We start from the raw sequence: 20,082 nt of genomic DNA, 5'->3' as shown, positions 1-20,082 counted from the left end.
TATTGTATATTTAGAATAATGAGGTAGTCAGAATGTTAGATGATTACATTTATATTTTCAAAATTTATTTACATCTTATTTACATTTTTAGCGCTTTCTTCCGTTATCGGATTTTTCAAAAATTGATTCAAATTTAGATTTCTTGGCGTTTTTATAATGAATTTTCTGGGGTTTGCCAAGCATGGGACAAGAAAGAAGGAAAAGATATATCTGAAGAGGAGTGGGAGATAAAGTGGCGTCGCTTTTGTATAGTCAGACTCGTTTGCTTAGTACTTAATGGCTCTTTCATGTGGGGGAGAAAAAAGAAGAGAAAGGATAAAGAATTTTCGTATTAGAACTGGTGAAAGTTTTAATTGAAAAACCAGATGTTGTTCTTGACTTTTTTTGAGTTCACTATATCTCTACACAGCAATTATATATATAAACATACACATATAAACATACATACATACTCCCCCCACCCACCACCACCACCACCACCAACATCAGAATGGATAGAACAGAACCAAACCCACAACCGAGGGATACCAGAAATTCAGAAGATCTCACATAAATATCCAACATCAAAATGAATGGTATAGAATCCAACCCACGATCGAGAGATACCAAAAATTCAGAAGCTTACCTCACAGAAATATCCAGTAAGTTAAACTTACTTCTCTCAAAAAATGGAGACAATTTTCACCACTATAGATAAAGCAATGAATGTTATCCATGCACAAAGTAACCTCCTTAAAAATACTCAAATAACAAGACAAAGCAGTACAAATTCTACTAATGAACCACCTTTGCTCCAAAGCAGATCGAGCAGGTAAGAAACAGGTATTTACATATAAAACCAAATACGTTTATAATCAAAACTCTGGAACGAGCTCTTGATTCAACGCAAACTTGCTTATTGGAAGAGCATTCGTTGCAACAACATACCTAAAACACACCAGAGGTGGCGAAAGGAGAACCCAATCCTCCATAGGAAATTCATTATTAAAGAAATAAAAGGCAAAGCGTGGGAAGAAACAACGATACGTGCAAACTTAGCTCCATGCCGAAGAGACAGAAATATCTTTTCTCCAATCACGAAAAGCACGGCAGGAAGAGAAAGTCACAACAATTGATACAATCATATTTGCCGAAATATCCCAGAGAAATGTCATCCAAAATCAAGAAAAGCTGCAATAACTACGGAAAGAAGACACCAAACGGGAAGAAAAAAAGATCTATAAGAATGTGGGAAAAATCAACAGGAGTGGTTCACTATGGCAAAACTATGGGGGAGAATCCATAATGAAGACAAAACCACCACAACAAAAAAGTACAGGAAAACCGACATCCAGAGGATCGAAACAGGAATATCGGACGGCCAGACGCCCAGATTAGAAATCTGTTTTCTACAATACCAAACCTTCATACTAAGATGAACGCAGGCACAAAATATAAACAAACGTCAACCAAATATTCTAAATGGAGGAACACATGATAAGAAAGACAAGCCAAATACAACACAACCATTAACCTATAACACTGGATGACCTAGAGGGATGAACACATGGGACGAAAGACAAGTGAGGAACAAATAACACAGAGACTATAATATAAAAAATGATAATGAAAGCCCAAGAAACCCACGATATATGACTACCAATCCTACACGGCCCAACAAACGTAGAAGAATGGTAGAAGGCAACTACTATGGAAAACGAAATATATAGAGACAACATGAACTGTTACCTCACTCACAAGGGAACCTGAAACCCAGAAATAGAAATTGGGGACGTCATGCCACAACCCCTTTTTCAGGGAGAAAAAACTACAACCGCGCTTCGGACCCGATACAACAGAAATCCCTAATGAACCCACAAAACACATAGACCCTAAAATTAAAATCAAAATTAACAGTGAAATTATAATACGTTCTTCGAGAAAAATTACTTGCTAGGGTTCATTCAACATTTCTTACGTATTCTCTACGACTGGATATTGAAGCCACTGCTAAGTCAATGAAATATATGTGTGGCATATCTTTGTGTTTGTGAAGACCTTCCATAATGTTGGGTTCCAGTCGTGGTATAGATAAATAATATACTTCTAATTATAGTTGGAATGAAATATTTGCAGAAACAAAGAGAAGCGAAAATTTGACAAGAAGGGTTTAAAATGAAACATAAGACAATGAATTGCATAAGTTCATATCCAGATGAAAGATATCTAAGATTGTATAAGTTCATATCCAGATGTAGACAATGTGTTACATTGTTCAGAAGAAACGCTTTCCTCAACCGCTCCCTGCCTTCAAAATTTAATATTTCAACAACGTTGTATTATTGTTATGGTTGATATAAAGGATTTCGGTGAGTAGGTTTAAATATTATTCGTTAACTAGAAATGATGATTTCGTACACAGGTACAGAACCACGATTTTCGAAAATAAAAGTATATAATCGAATGGACTAGCTTTCTGTATATTATTTGCGCTTTTATTATCATCTCGTTACATACGAAAGGAAAGTCGAAGAAAGACTAAATAGTTTCATTCAGTTCGAGGAATTGACTGAGTGATTCCTTCATTGACTGCTCTTTATCTAGAAATAACAATTATGCGTTCTATCTCAGACACAAGCCGCGGACGAAACAATTGCGTGGGATACGAAATGAGAATGTAAGTGTACGTGATTGAACATTAGATATATTTTATCAGTGGAACTATGACTTCTACGAACCCGTCGTTTTCCGTTCCACTCTTTTCAAAATTAGGAAATGATAATGGTAAATTTAATGTAATGAAAGCACAGATCAATTATAGTATTTTCAATACAGAACCATAGAAACAATTGTTGTTATTATCTATCTCTCTTTTGATTCCTAATATCATTAATTCACTTACCTTTAAGATTCATGACTGTTACAGAGTTGCTTAGTAAACTTCACTTTTAGTTGAAATTCGACCAACCAGAGGTGTCTTACTGGCATGAATACCTTCTGCTGTTTTAAAATTCTTCTTTTCTCCAGTTCGATGAACAGGCTTATTTTTACAATATTTTATCCTGGTTTTCACAATTGAAGATAAAATTTCGGACACTGCAAAAAGTATTGCTTTTACTCTGGTTTCGAATGAGACGTGTGCTTACAACGATAACGTCAGATTTTCCCAACTCCAGTTAAGATTGGTGAACAACTTGAATTTACTTCTTCTCTAACTCATTAAGTAGTCGTTCGTTATTTCACTGTCATTAACACGTTCTTAAATTTGTGATCTTAGGCTGTTTCAGCTTTCTCTCTTGTGTAGAAGGAAATTAACACTTTATCACCAAGTCTATTAGTTTTCCAATCAATGTACATCCCTAACTACCGATGTTTACAAAAAAAACAAAAAACTAATCGAACCATTTCATTGATTACTAGCAAATTGTTTAATTTTTGATAATATTGCACTACAATATTTATAATTAATGAAGTCAAAAGAGATGTGGTCAAGGTTAAAAAGTAGGAAGATAAGATCCTGTTGAAATGGAGACATGATTAAGATTTCAGTTGAAAGGAAATGTCAATAATATCCCCCGATATAACACGTTCCCATTTTAATTAGCGTACGGACATTATTTCAGTATTTATTTTAATTGTGCCTTGTTCTTTCAACCCTGACCATCATCACACATACTTTGAATGCTAAAGTTTCCTACGATCGATAAACTTTCCATTCACGAGAGTTAACTGAAAACTTCATAAACGGACGCTGAAGGCGTGATGCTGGGGCTCTGAAGGTGTGATGTTGGGGTTCTGAAGTCTTTCAACACATTTTATAAATAACTGCATTGTTTATTTCCAGGTAAACTGATATCTGACTGTTCCATGACGACGTCAAAAGTAAAAATTAACGACATCTCTTGAAAGCGGACACAATTTGGCTTCGTGGTGTTATCAATTACCTGTAGAAAAAGGGTTTAGCCTCAAAAGGAATGCATGCTAGGGGATGACGCCCCAGCTTTATTAACAGTGGGCAGTTAAATCTAAGAAGGGAAGGAAGAGACTTGAAAATCTGGATTTGTGTTATTAATTAAGGTTTTAAACTAAAAAAGTCGATGCAATTTATCTGACCACAGGTGGCGTCGTAACGGCCACGCCCACGTCCAGACCCACGCACACGTTGAAAAATATACATGCATGAAATAATAGGTGAGAAAAAAAATCACTGGTTTACTTTCATCCAGCGTATAATAAAGGTAGACAATATTGAAGTTAGTAATGTTAGAGATTAGAAAAACAACTGTTTAGACAGAGAACAAAAATATAATGCGTGTGATATAGAACTTTATTCAAAATTGCTGTATTCTTTATAATATTCATAGGAAAATAATGAACAAATGCAGATAAAGAACAAAACTTCACAATTTTCAAGTGTTTTTTGCTTCATATGTTAAAAGTAACTGATATTCATAATAATGAAAGTATCGAAAGATTAAAACAATAATTATTTTATGAGACTGCGATAATAAATAGACAAATGTTGAATACAAAAAAAATGGTGATTTTAACTTGGAAACGTGCATGCTTGGAAACGTGCATTTGTTTATTCCAAGTGATTTTGGATATGTAACCAGAATTGAACATCAAGGTTCACTCTAGGAGACGTGGAGATGGCGAAGCATTTTATGATTATTCTTAACAATTATTAACTGTTTACACAGAAATGTTAAAGCTTTCAGAGTCAATGGAAACAATATTCACAATTCTAAAGACCAACACATACTTGATGAGTGTATGCATATATACATATTTCTCTCTCCCTCCTCTTCCTCTCTCTATCTATCTATATATGTGACGGCATATATATGTGTGTCTGTGTGTTTGTATATATACATATATATATATGTGTGTGTGTGTGTGCATATATATATGCATTTGTGTATATGCTCTGTATATATTAATTCTTGTTTTTATGTATATGTATGTATATATCTATGCGCGTATGTATATATGCATATATATGTTCGTGTCTGGGTATGTAATAGCTACGCAAATACGCGCTCTCTCTCTCTCGCTCTCTCTCTCGCACACACACACACACACACACACACACATATGTATATATTGGCATACATAATTACACTAATTATTTCAATTCTGCTCTAATGAGATGGATATATCCATACCATCTAGTTCAATATTTCCCGCTGAGCCTGAAATAAAATAAAAATTATTTTCAAATCAATTGAAATAGAGACTGTGTTCATATATACTTTTGGCATTGTCATTTAGATGAACAAATAACATATTTGATGCCGAAAATAAATGTTTGAAGTGTAGAAATAAATAAGAATAAAAAAAGACTTAATAGAACATTTTTAATATTCAATTGCAATTAATCGAACATATCTAATTATCAGAGAATACAGTGTTAGCTTTATTAGTTTCGCCTTCGATGTCTGTCAATGAGCGAGCAAAATATACTTTATGGCTGTACGCAAACTACAGGATTTTTATTCATTTATTTATTTAATATTGCGAGTTGCATTTTAGGTACCTGGCTTTTAAGGTGACTTCACAAATATGATGCATTTTAAAGGAAAATCATGAAGAATGTGTCTCAGGGATAAGGAGAGCAAGAAGACTTTTGGGGAGAAGATGAGGAAGAATTTAACAACGTGTCAGGGTGTGGTTTAGAACGCTAATAGTGAATAGGGGCTGCTTGTTGTTTATGCACCTCTCTATGTCTTTTGTTTTTCCGTAAATCTCAACGATATATTTATGGCTTTGAATATATTAGTGTTGGCAAAGCATCATGGACTAAGACATTACTAATAATAATAGTAATGAAATAATAATAACAATAACAGCAACAATGATGGTTTAAAATTTTGCCACAATTTTTGCAGTAATTTTGGGGGACGGGACGAGTCGATTACATCGACCTCAGTGTTCAGCAGGTACTTGTTTTATGGATCGCGAAAGATTGAAAAGTAGAGTCGAACTCGGCAGAATTTGAACTCAGAACGCAGCGAAACATCCGGACACATTTGAAATATCGTAGAATCTTAGTGTAGTGGAACAGCACGCATACTGCGTAAAGTGCTCTGTGGCTGATGCCCTTGTCGCGACTTGACAGACAGTACAAACCCCCGGTAAACACAATAGCTTCAGTCTACAACATCACAATGTTTGTTACTGTGAAACGTCTTTAATAATATTCATAATGAATTAGAAACCGAAAAATTGAAGAAATGAAAACAGTGGAATCCCATCTGCAAGAAGAACAGGATAGACAGAAGTCAGTATCATAGTGAGAAGAAAAAGGAAGAAAAAAGGACGAAAGTGAAGGTAAAGAAAGACCTCGATGAAAGAATTTATAGCTTTCATGCAGCTGACAGTAGGTCACCAAGTTCAAGAAGTTTTAAAACAGGCGATTGTAGATTAACTCTCCGGCTATTACTTTTCACATACACACATTCAGTTCATGAACAGAACACACACTTAAACAGGAGGTGCAAACGAAAACATCCGTTCGTTCCACAGCCACCAGAATACTTCAAACACACGTACCCAATCAAAACCGTGACAAGCTTTGAAGTTACACTCAGCAGACATAATAGTAATAATAGCAGTAATAGGGATAATAATACATATATCTGAAAATATGGCAATCAGAAATAAGAAAATATCCCACAATGCACTTACATCACCTGCTCAGATACCAACATTTACCTTGTCTAACGATAATATCCGTTCTTTAGAAATTAAAGTCTCTGAGTATTTTCCAAAAAGATGTGAATATCTTCCAAAATCAAGAAGAATAAGAATATCAGTGCACAACAACTGAGGAGCCAGTTGCTCCTCTATCCTGAGTATAAATTCTCGTTTATAGCAATAATCATTCGTGCAGTTGGCTATGCTAGTAAATGTTAAAGAAACGCTCTAGAAAAGGTAGATTTTCAAACAAAAAATATAAGTGTAAATAAAAATAAACAAACTCTGACTTCACAGTACATAAAAAAGACATATATTACTTACTGTGAACATTTTCTCTGTACTTGATACTGTAACTTGTAGCATTTTTCTTAAATGACTTCATCGCAAACCATACATATTCATCTGGCCGGATGTGAAACGTGTCTTGACTGAAAGTGATATATTACAACAGATGAATTCAATAAGAGAATATTTTATGATTTTATTTAATACAATCAATTCTGCTTAATGAAATCACTGAGTTAATCTTTTTATCACTGAAATTAGTGAATGTGTGGTCCTCGTTTAATAATTGTAATTTAAGGAAATCAGATCTTGCTCGTATTTAGCTTCAGTTCATTTCTCATCAAATAGATCTATAATCAAAAGCTATTTCAGCCTCAACAATCACCTCATATTTCTTCTTACAACACAATTCAACTAAGACTACATTGACCAATTGTGATAGAGTGCTATCTTAATAAGATTTTATTATTATATGACGATGAATTCTCTGTGTTCTAAATTGTTGTAGAGAATACATTATTATATCATTCCCCCTTTCATCTATTTCATGGTTGGCAAGTACTTGTGCATTTACAGCATACTGTAGCTGGCCTTTGTTTACTGTTTGCCAAGTACTCTATCAAGTTTCTTCTTTCTCTGTTGTTGCACTCCTGTACATTTATCGAGCCACGGCCAATCTTGCTCTACATGTACAACCTGTATACGGTCGCCTTAGGGTAGAGGATATAATGCATTGCCATCGTCATCCCAGGATCGTGGTAGGATCGTTTGTATCCAAATTCCGTTTGTATCCATCTCAGAATGGGTGCAGGTCTGAATAATCGTTAGCATTCAGGACGATATGCTTAGTGGTATTTCGTCCTTCGCTACGTTCTGAATTCAAATTCCTTCATGATCGACTTTGCGATGCATCCTTTCAGGGTCGATAAATTAAGTACCAGCTGAGTCCTGAGGTCGATGTAATCGACTAGTCCCCTCCCCAAAATCCAGGCCTTGTGCCTATAGCAGAAAGGATTATTATCCTTGTTATCATTATCTGTTTTTCAATTTTGTTCCATTTTTTGCCAAGTTAATTTCTTGTCAAGATTACTTGCTGAATAATCTTAGGTCGCTCGACATAGATGTGATTAGCTATCTGCGAGACTAGGACTAATTATCATCGACGATTATGAGACATTTTCAGCTCGTGGTCTGTTGAGATTTAAATCTCAAGGTACGGGCCATTATTCTGGATCCAGTCAGTAAGCCTATGGCCCTGGATTTGAGCAGCATCAGAGGTCGTGATTACAGATATGTTGTCATCTATGCGACAATATGACCAGATTCTTTTTCAGAGGTCTAAAAGCTTTCCAGGACACGTACTGAACTCTCTATATATAACTATATTTCCCTGATGTGCCTGAGTGGAGCGGAAGCAACCACAGTGGGCCGTCAAAATCGTATCTGGATAAAATATTTATTAAGTCAGCTGTTAAGGATAAGGTAGATGCTCAAGATTCAAGTTGGTTGCCTACACAAACCATAAATTTGAGACCTAGTGAAAACTCAGTTATTGGAAGGCGAATGTTTCATTCTAAGCGCTGCACAAAGACAGCAATTAGTTGTCCGAATTAGTGAGTTCATTATGGAGAAGTTGATAGAAGGAATTACCACTTATGTACTTGTGATAACTTATGACTAATAATTCAAAGATCATCATCATCATCATCAATTAAAATGATATAAAGTATAATCGTTGAGGTTACAAAAATTAGCGAAGTTGTTACTTTTGTTCTTCAAAATTTTGAGTGCGAATCTCGTCACGATCGTGCTTGTCTTTTATTCTTAGAGGATCCATAACGGAACACTAACTAATTTCTGAGATCGATGTAGTTAATTGTAGTCTTTTTCCGAAATGTGTGCCTGCTTGCCTGTGTGAGAAATCTTAATTACTAACATAGAAAAAATTGTTGGTGCTAATAAAGAACAAGAGAGTAATTTATACTTTGGAAAGAACTTGTATTCTGATGATACATTTCCAAACCACGGTGTTTCAATAAGGTTACCACTTCTGAACCACGATCTGAAAGTTGTCCCTCTTCCGTCGAAAAGTAATGATCGAACGTCGATATCATTTTTTCTCAAACTTAGTTTCACCTGAAAATAAAGGATGAAATAGATTCAACGAGAAATCTGACAGAGTGTGAGAGAAGGAAGGCGAGCATGAGATCAAATGGGAAAAGAGGAAGACGAGATGGAGAGAGAGAGAGAGAGAGAGAGAGAGAGAGAGAGAGAGAGAGAGAGAGAGAGAGAGAGAGAAGTATAAAGACAGAGAGAGGGAGGGTGAGATAGAGAGCGAGAAATGTAGAGCGAAAGAGAGGAAGTGGAGACAGATGGTTGTCAGAAAGTAATGACAAGAAAAATACGTGGGGTTCGTTTAGAGCAGTGGTTCCCAAACTTTTTCGGGTAACCGCCCCCTTGACACTCGAACCACATTACTAACGCCCACCCACACAACCTCTCTTCACCACAAACGTAGACCACTTTCTGCAGCAAATTCAAAACAACAGTATTTCACATATAAAACTTAAACTAACAAACCCATGTCACTCGGCCTGCTAGAAGTAGCAGTTACATTTCGATAGTACACTCTAATCTAAAAAAAAGAGGCGGGCAGGATTGAATAAGGTAAACACAGAGCTCAGTCACAACAACATACATCTAAAATTCCCCTGTTCCTTTCTGCCAGTTCTTTTAATTTCCTTCAATATTCAAAACCAACAGGGCTATTTCCTAAACCTGACAGAGCCACTTCCATTTATCATCACCCAATGAATTCCTGCGCTAGCTTTTTGTCTTTATCAAACTCTCCAATATTTCCCTACACCAATGGCATCTCCCATTCCCAAGAAGATCAGTTTCTCTGAGCCAGAATTCCAACAAACGTCTTTACACTCCAAGAATTCAAAAACAATGGAATCAATAACGAACAATCACATTCTACATCACCTTCTCTCTCTCTCTCTCTCTCTCTCTCTCTCTCTCTCTCTCTCTCTTTCCCCCCCTCTCTCTCTCTCTTTCCCCCTCTCTCTCGCCTCAGTGTCCCATAGTACGGATTTTGTAGAGACAAATCTATGAAAGAATTGCCTTCACAGTGGTTTCATATTTCTGAAACTTTTACAACGAGAAGTGTTGCTGCGAACCTTAAAATCAGCAAAACCTTGACCATGCTTGATATAAGAAGCTCTTGGCTACGTTGCTATCTATGAAATCCTCATCTCAATAACTTCACATTTAGCATATTATTTTATCGATTCTGGTGATATTGCTTCTTAGGAAATAGTACTCAAGATTAGATATTTTCTGATTTGTAGTAGATTTATCTGATATTTCCATGAAACCAAACGATCGCATAGAGTTTCTATCGTTAGGTAAACTTTTTAATTGCTAGGCATTTACGGTTAGCTGTCTTTGAGCTTTCTTGCTAAAAGAAATAACCAAACAAGAAGATTTGCGGACATGTTTATTTCTGTGTCAGTTTGCGGGTGCGCTCGCGTGTGCGCTCGCGTGTGCGCTCGCGTGTGCGCTCGCGTGTGCGCTCGCGTGTGCGCTCGCGTGTGCGCTCGCGTGTGTGTATGCATACAAATGTGTGTGGATCTATCTATCTATCTATCTATCTATCTATCTATCTATCTATCTATTTATTTTTCTCCCTGTCTGCCGAGAATGGGCGGTAGTGGCACGGCGGTACTCTTTCGCAAGAGTCTGGATCTCGAAGTAAAGACAGTATTCATAGACCCGGAGGGTAGATTGGTTGTTCTGGATGTCGATGGCAGCGATGGGTGTGCTTTTCGACTCATATCAGTATACGTACCACCTATAACAGGTAGGCCGGATTTCTTTCGACGTCTAGAAGTATTCCTAGGAACGTCTCGTCCTTTACTTTTAGTGGGGGATTGGAATGCTACCTTGGACACGCATCTAGACTATGTGGGCAGAGATAGGAATAGACGGGGATGCAAATGCCTCAAAGACCTGCTCAGACGCTTTCAACTGTCTGACAGGTACCGACTCGATTACCCGAATGCGCCAATGTGGACATGGACAAACCGCATCGGGTTGTCGAGATCGTATCTAGATAGAATACTGTGTAGGAGAGTAGATAGAGATAGCATAGGGTGTCCACAATTTCACATAGTCAGCTACACGGATCACAAACTTGTGACGTGTACGCTAGACTTAGATAAGACACATAGGCAGGGCCCCGGTTACTGGAAACTAAACGCGTCTTTCCCGTCGAGACAAGTTTTCAGAGACCGGATTAGCACGTTAGTAAAGAGGGCTTTGACGGGAGCCATCATCAATAACAAATGGTGGTTTGCCCTCAAGAGAGCAACAAAAGCAGAAGCGGTTAGGTATAGCAAAGCACTAGCCATAGACAGAAACAGAGTAGAGTGTGAGCTAGTTAAGAAGCTAGAAGAGGCAATTAGAAGTGGCATCGCATCCAACGTTTTGGCGGCGAGGTTGGCCCTTGACCAACACTTCAACGCCAAACACGAGGGGTGCGTTGTCAGGGCTAGGATGCGTGCTCTAAGAAACGAAGGTGTTGGAGCCGCGCGAGAGGCCCGGGTGGCGGAGGCGCAACAGGGCAACAAAGCCACCATTCGGTCTCTGGTGGACGAACAGGGGCGCGAACTGCTCGAGCCAAGCAAAATGTGTGAGGCCTTTCAGCGGCACTTTGCTCGACTGTTTGGGACGAATGGCGAGCGAGAACGCAGGGTGGACTTCAGTGCCTACCTGCACAGCCTGCCACGACTCTCGGCAAGAGAGACGGAGTGCTGCGAATGTGCCATCACGGCGGCGGAAGTGAGGGACGCGATGGCGGGATGCTCGAGGGACAAATCTCCGGGTTTGGATGGTCTGCCCTACGAGCTTTACAACTGTATGCCAGACTTGTTTGGAGACGTCTTGGTGGCGGTGTACTGCAACTGGCAGCAAAACGGGAGCATTCCAGGTTTTGTGAGTTGAGGAGCCGTAACGCTGCTGAAGAAAGATCCAAACAAGGGGGACGTCATAGATAACTTTAGGCCCATCACTCTGCTCAATGCAGACTTGAAAATTTTGACCAAGGTGTTAGCCAAGCGGTTGGCGCTTGCCATCGAGAAACTGATCGGCAAGGCGCAAACGTGCGCGGTGCCGGGCAGGAGCATCCATGACAACCTCCATCTGATGCGCTACATCATAGAGAGGGTAGTTAAGGAACCTGGCATGGGTGGGGCCCTGATCAATTTAGATCAATCGAAAGCTTTCGATAGGGTAGACCATCAATACTTGGAGGCTGTCCTCATAGCGGCCGGCTTCGGTCCCATTTTCCGCGGCTGGATGGCTGCCTTGTACAGAGGCATCCGTTCGGTAGTTCGCGTCAATGGGCATCTATCAAGACCCTTCGACATTGCTCGGTCGGTCCGTCAGGGATGCCCCCTCTCGTCGCTTCTGTACGTGTTGACTCTCGAGCCACTACTGCGGAAGCTGGCGACGCTGAAGGGCATCCCGCGAGAGTTGGGATGCGAGACGAGCGTGTCGGCATACGCGGACGACGTCACCGTCATAGTGTCTAGCCAAAAGCACATCGAGCTTGTCGGCGAGACACTGAGAGACTAAGAAGCGGTAACGGGAGCGAAAATCAACCGGGATAAGTCAGTGGGCTTGCGGCTCGGCACACGGAGAAGCAAGCCCATGCCGTCAAGTAGCGCCTCCGTCGTGGGACGTTGGACTGACGGTCCAGTTGAGTTGCTCGGGGTCTGGTTTGGTCCAGACCTCCAAACGGAGAACTGGGACGAGATAACGAGAAGGGTGGCCACTCTAGCCCGGCAATGGGCCGAGAGGAAGCTTTCCCTGAAACGTCGGGCGGAGGTGGCGAACACGTACATCGCGTCCGTCATCTACTACCGCCTGACCGTCGTTCCTTGTCCCGACCCTACCATCACCAAACTGGAGCGCATCCTCTTCCGCTTCTTGTGGAAAGGAAGCGTTCCGATGGTTAGGCGATCCGTTTGCTGCCAACACCCGTTAAAAGGAGGACTGGGCATGCCGTGGTTGATGATGCGCAGACACGCGCTGAGACTGCGACATCTCCGGCTCTACGTAGACAGCGGTGAACAGGTGTGGTCACCGTTTGTGCGGCGCGCTTTCCCGCAGCTCGTCTCCATGACCGAACTGCAGTCATGGATCAAGAAGAGGCCGAGGAGGGGCGAATGGCACCGCGAGTGTCGCGCTGCTCTTCGGCAACTCCAACAACCCGGGTCAACCTTGAGCGACTGCATCACAACTAACGCATTCTATAGTGGATTAGTGGAGGGAAGGAACGACGACGATCTCGGGGCGAACCTGGGCGTCGACGAGGAATACCTGACCCGCCTGTTTAAGACGACCTTCGGGCCGGGACCTATGGACAACTTCCAGAGATCCCTGGCCTGGCAGTGCTATCGAGAAGCACTACCCGTTCGGGATAAGCTCTACAGGCATGGCTCGAGAAACACGGGGCCGACCTGTCCGAGATGCCGGCAAAGCGACGAAACCGTTCTGCACGCACTCGTACAGTGTCCCACCATTTCCGAGCTGTGGGCTTACGTCGAACAACTGCTATCGCGTGTGGGACGAGTCGGTCTATCAGCCGAGTCTATCGTGAATATTGTCGCGCCTCCTTCCTTTAAACGGGAAGGAAGAGCTATTTTCATCGTACTTGTGGCTATGGCGAAAGAATGTGTATGGTGGATGCGTCTGAAAGGACTAGAGACAAATACTTTCCTCTCTGGACAATCTCTCATCAACTTCTTCAAGTATCACCTGAAGAGGAAGGTGAGAGTAGAAAGGGAAGTCTTGTCTAGTGAATGCTTCAAAAAAAGATGGGTGAATGTAGCAAGGATGGCACGTGTGAACGACGAAGCCATCTTGAGCATAACCCTATGAACAAGAAAAAAAATAAAACAAAAAGGCAAAAGAGAGACACTTACTGTTATAGTTTCTTCAATGAGACTATTGACCAAGGTTACCGTGGTCTTTTCCGTAGGCTTTTCCTTCCACAGCTAAACCTAAACTGTCCTCCCCTCTTTTACACGAGAACATTACTGTGTGATACACGATCCCTATTGATCGGCCTTTCCTTTTTTTTTTTTTTTGTTCGATCCCTTTTGATCGAACTCCCCCTTTTTCCCTTCCTACGATCCCTTTTGATCGACACCACCACCTTTTTTTTTTCCCCTCCCAAAAAGAAAAGCTCTACATTGTATTTGTCCCATCTTCGTTGAGCCCTGTGTGGCTAATAAAAGAAATGTATCTATCTATTTTTTTATATATGTGTGTGTGAGTATATAAACGTATATGTGCATGTATATATAAGTATGTGCGCGTGTGTTTATGAGCGCCGAAACAAAGAATATCGAATAACACTGGGGCATTCTGGACCTCAGGGTTCAAACAGGAACTGTGTCAACAATATCAAGAAAATAAATTACAGAAGAAAAGATAACAATGATATCTTCCAAGACATAACGAGCTGACACCTGTGTAGAGTGTTTATTAAAAGATAATTATTTTGAAATGTTGAAAATGTATTACCTTTTCAATAGGCAATATTTCCCAGTATCTATAAATAGGACTCTTTTTAAACGACGTTTTGTTCATCATGAATACTTTCTGCCAGCCTGCACCTGCATTAGTTGTGAATAAGAATGCTTTAAATATAAAGGAATGGACAAACTTTTTAAGTAAATTTTATTAAGATTTTGAAAGAAATATGTGAAACTACTGCTTTCATTTAGAAATTTTTATTTTTATATTCGATATAAAAATTTCCCAAGATTCATCGTAATATTTTTGAATTTTAGCTTCTATTTCATTAATTTCTGAATCTGATATTCAAATGAAATACTAGAACTTAGTTGTTGTACCGAATCAACGCTGGTTGAGAAAACTTATGGGAAAAGTTGTTCCAGCCATGAGCATCTCGTATATAAATATAAATATAAATCATTTCTTTGTCCTACTTGCAGCACCGGTCAAAATAGTTGAATAATGGATAAAAGTGGGTTATTTTTCTCCAATACAAAGAATACACAGTTTCTCAGGACAGTGAAAAAGAAACCTATTACTTCAAATAAATTTTCAGCAAGCTGAATGGATGTAGCAACTATGTGAGATAATCAGAGATTATGAAGGTATTGGTATTAATTTTCTTGTGAGCACTTCCTCTTACTTTATATATAATGATTATATTCTGTTATATTTTCAGAGTGTTTGTGTGTGTGTGTGTGTGAACTGAGGTATAGAGTTAAATAATCTATCTATATATATATATATATATATATAAATACAAAGAAATGTCTCCAGCAGACGTTCGATGTGCCTTATTTTCCGTTTCATTTTGGCCATGAAATATTTCAGCTGTTATTGATTTCTAGCATGGACATAAGGCCACATATTTGGAAAGTGGACACAATCTTTTACTAGGAGTACAGTATTTGAAATGAAGAAAACCCGAAAGCAAGATTTGAATTCAGAAAGGTAGAGGGACTTCACTAAATATTGCAGTTTATTTTGAACGCAGTTTTAACTAATCCTCCCTGTTCTCTGCTGTCATATTTTCGTAATACTAATGAAAGAATTTCACGAATGTAAACTAAGATCTGATTTTCTATATATATCTGGTAAGGATTTTAATGTATGTTGTGCCACTGTTAACAGATGACAACAAGAAAATGGGTGAAACTAATAGATGATGTAAAAGTAAAGTTGTTGATCTGTAATTATTTGGTTTCTCGAGAAACTGATAACGTTTTTTATATACACTTCCACTCACACAGCATATATCCAGGTAACATATCGAAAAAAACCCTCTAAAGACCAAACACAAACTATACTTTATTTATTATTTTATTCTGGTAATTTTAAAAAAGATATGATCCTTCAGATGTTACAGATGTCCCCAATAATTAATGTAATGACCAAATGAATCAAACAAAATAACAATCCACACAAACGAGAAAACAGAGGCACTTAATATTCAGATGGTTAGATGTATTGCGTAGGGATAATGGTGAAAAGGGAATACAGAGAGCTAAATACACACACGCACACAAAAGTAAAACCTGATTTTACTCACTGTTTCCAGAGAAGCCGATGTAAGATAAACAATTGCATTCAGTATCCTCAAGTTCTCCGTCGTACAACTCATGCATTTTGCACGGTCCATTACAATAGCTAAAATAACCACACTTGTCATTCATCATACACCGTAATGCACATTCTGTCACGGATGACGTATATTCGGTTGCAAGAACTGGAAGCTGCAAGCATCTTGACATGGTTATTTTCCTAAAAAGTTGTCCGCCATTAGCTGGCTGACTAGTTGTGAAGTTCACGAGCAAAATAATCGTGAAAACTTGCAGACGACTGAGAATTATACGGTATTGATTTGACGTTTTCATTCCTGAAAATATACAAATATATACATATGTATATGTGTATGTATATATATATATATATATATATATATATATATATATATATACATGCATAAATACATACCTACACACATATATATATATACATGCACATATATTCATACATACATGTGCATATATATATATATATATATATATATATATATATATATATATGTGTGTGTGTGTGTGTGTGTGTGTGTGTGTGTGTGTGTGTGTCTGTGTGTGCATTCACACACGCAAACATACACACATGCATCACATTAATAATAATGCATATTACTCTACCTCCGGTATTCGAGAAATGTTTTTTCCTTATAATTATTTCTTTATATAATGCTCATCTCTAAATATTCAGATGTATATGTCTGGCATTGAGATGTTCTGAGCTTCGCGTGTTTTTCTAGCTTGTGTGATGCTAATGTTTTTTAATGCAAAAACTATGAAATTGAAAGAGGCGTGATCGAAGGTACACAGTAAAAACATGCACATGTTCCCCACCCCCGACACACACACACGCACAGATAGCACACGTACGCACGCACATACACACACGCACACACAGATAGACACACGCACACACAGATAGACACACGCACTCACACACGCACAGACTTCATCAAGGGATTCTCTCCAAAATTGAATGTTTGAAGGTAAAGCCCAGAATTGCATTTTTTATTCCTAATGTGGCTCATCTCTACAAATGTTCAGTTATATATATATATATATGTGTAGCACTGGGATGTTCTAGCTTTACGTATGTGTGTGTGTGTGTGTGTGTGTGTGTGTGTGTGTGTGTGTGTGTGTGTGTGTGTGTGTGTGTGTGTGTGTGTGTGTGTGTGTGTGTGTGTATGTGTGTATGCGTGTGTCTGTGTATATATATGCATATATATCTAATATAATATTTTACTTGATTTTATTTATTTAAAAAGATTTTTAATTTGCAAATATTATACTAATGTCTTTTCATGCAGAACTACATTTCATCAAACAATTTTCTCCAATATTGAATGTTTGAAAGAAATGGGGGAAACATTACATTTTATATTCTAAATATAACTCAAAGAAGAGAAAAGGAAAAAGGAAAAAGGAAAAAAAGAAGGAAAGAAGAAGCAAAAAGACTTTTAGTGATGACCACTCCTCACCTGTGTTAGCAGAACGTTTAACGTGGCTAATATAGAGTCGTTGATGTAAGAAAATGAGGAAAAAGTCACCCCTTAAATATAAATACATCCAGCTCTAATGTTTACTGTATTCAAATTGCAAGGGTAAGGGACTGAACACTTGATATTTATCGTTTTGATGAAGGGGAGAAAATGGGATCAAAGTTGAAGTCATCCACATAATAAAAAGGAAGCGAAAGAGGAAGAAATTATGCTTTTATTATCATCTCGTTACATATGGGAAGGAAAGTAAGTCGAAGAAAGACTAAATAGTTTCATTCAGTTCGTGGAATTGACTGACTGATTCCTTCATTCACTGCTCTTTGTCAAGAAATAACAATTATGCTTTCTATCTCAGACACAAGCCGCAGACGAAACAGACAGTGGAAAAGACAATTACATGGCATACGAAATGAGAAGGTAAATGTACGTGACTGGACATTAGATATATTTTATTAGTGGAACTATAACTTCTGCAAACCCGTCGTTTTCCATTCCACTCTTTTCAATATTAGGAAATGATAATGGTAAATTTAATGTAATGAAAGCACAGATCAATTATAGTATTTTCAATACAGAACCATAGAAACAATTGTTGTTATTATCTATCTCTCTTTCGATTCCTAATATCATTAATTCACTTACCTTTAAGATTCATGACTGTTACAGAGTTGCTTAGTAAACTTCACTTTTAGTTGAAATTCGACCAACCAGAGGTGTCTCACTGGCAAGATATACCTTCAACTGCTTTAAAATTCTTCTTTTCTCCAGTTCGATGTCGTTCGCTATTTCACTTTCGTTAACACGTTCTTAAACTTGTGATCTTAGGCTGTTTCTGCTTTCTCTCTTGTGTAGAAGTAAATTAACACTTTTATCACCAAGTTTATTAGTTTTTTCTAATCAATGTACAGCCTTAACTACCGATGTTTACAAATAAACTAATCGAACCATTATATTGATGATTTGCAATTTGTTTAATTTTTAATTTTGCACTATATAAGCTATAATTAATAAAGTCAAAAGAGATGTGTTCAGCGTTAAAATATAGGAAGTTAAGATCCTGTTGAAAAGTAAAAAGATACCCCGCAAAAGAACATTGAATATACAACACAAGTAAGACACAGCAAGGACAAATAGACAAAAATAAACGTACAAGAAGAGATACGAACGCAAACAAAACATTACAAACACAAACAGCAAAAAAAGGTACCCCAAAAGAGAATATTGAATATACAACACAAATAACACAGCAAGAACAAAGAGACAAACATAAAATAACTTTTTAAAAACGTACTTTAAAAATGTTCAATGACGTTATCTGGAGTGTGGGGTTCGAGTTGATGTCGTCCCCACTTTTCATTCATCATTACCTTTTTTCTTTCGATTTTATCTTTTCGGATCTTTTTTAAAACGGGGGCCACATTTTTCATTAATGTTTTACGTAGTGTTTTTGGTAGCGAAAGACTTTCAAACTTCGTATACTTATCTATTTTGTGTTATAGAACAGAAAAATATTTTTGTATTCGAATTTATTTCATGTAAAAAATTGTCTTATTTCGATAATTTCAACCAATCACTGACAAGTATTCAATTGTTTACATTTACTCCTTTGGCTCACTAAGCGATGTAAAGCGTATTTAATCGCCATACCTTCGTTTTATTTGCTTTTTTCATTTTAAATTTGTTTTAACCCTAACCCTAACCCTAACCCTAACCCTAACCCTAACCCTAACCCTAGGGTTAGGGTTAGGGTTAGAGTTAGGGTTAGGGTTAGGGTTAATTGTTTCAGAATCGTTTGTTTATGTAGTCGGCACTTAATGTATATCGGCTGAATGGACGTCAGTGATTGGTTGAAATTACAGAAATACGACAACTTTAACATGGAATAATTTATGGATTTCTTTTTTTTTTAAGAAGACTAAGAGAAGAAGATGTTTTATATGACACATTCTACCAGTGTTCCAAGTTTCAAAGTGTTTCGTTAATGAAAAATGTGGCCCCCGTTTTAAAAAAGATCCATCTTTTCCCACTTTTGTGTTTTTCTGTCCTTGTTTGTCTCCTCTATGTTAGCCCCAGCGTGGCCAAATAAAGATATACAGTGGGCGAGCTACGCTACAGTGTACTGTGTGGATTCCGTTGTTGTTTCTGTTTTTTTTTTGCTTTATTTTGATTATTACCTGTTGATTGTTTTACCTCAAGGTATTGTTTAAAAATTATTTGTTGAACTGTCTTGTAGAGTTTAAAAATAATATCTTGAAAGAGAAACTGTATTTGTGAATTCTCTTTAGAAAATTCAAAATAGAAACAGATCAAGTGGTTCCCGTCCTAAAAGATGTAAATTATGCTGTTGTGACTTACGTGTCAAATAAGGAAATTCAGATCACGAGGTCGAAGTATCAAGTGTGATACGGCATTTTGACGATAGACGGAGGAAATGTTCGCATCTCCCCACGAAGTGAGATCACCACAATAGA

At 38.1% G+C, this 20,082-nt stretch overlaps 1 protein-coding gene across 1 annotated transcript; it reads right to left on the bottom strand.

The window, feature by feature from the left end:
• Positions 1 to 4,332: 4,332 nt before the first annotated feature.
• Positions 4,333 to 18,460, bottom strand: LOC149134351 (uncharacterized). The gene is made up of 6 exons (XM_089355950.1): positions 18,254 to 18,460; positions 16,106 to 16,432; positions 14,563 to 14,654; positions 8,951 to 9,102; positions 7,003 to 7,109; positions 4,333 to 5,174 (listed from the first exon to the last, which is right to left on the bottom strand). The coding sequence occupies exons 1-6, from the start codon at positions 18,264 to 18,266 to the stop codon at positions 5,113 to 5,115; spliced, it is 753 nt and encodes a 250-aa protein (XP_089212076.1). The 5' UTR covers positions 18,267 to 18,460; the 3' UTR covers positions 4,333 to 5,112.
• Positions 18,461 to 20,082: the final 1,622 nt, after the last annotated feature.

Source organism: Octopus bimaculoides, chromosome 8, assembly GCF_046866305.1.
Source record: "Octopus bimaculoides isolate indiv1 chromosome 8, ASM4686630v1, whole genome shotgun sequence".
Classification (NCBI taxonomy): Eukaryota; Metazoa; Mollusca; class Cephalopoda; order Octopoda; family Octopodidae; genus Octopus; species Octopus bimaculoides.
The sequence above is the reverse complement of the archived record's forward strand: the minus strand, read 5'-3'. Positions and strand labels throughout refer to the sequence as shown.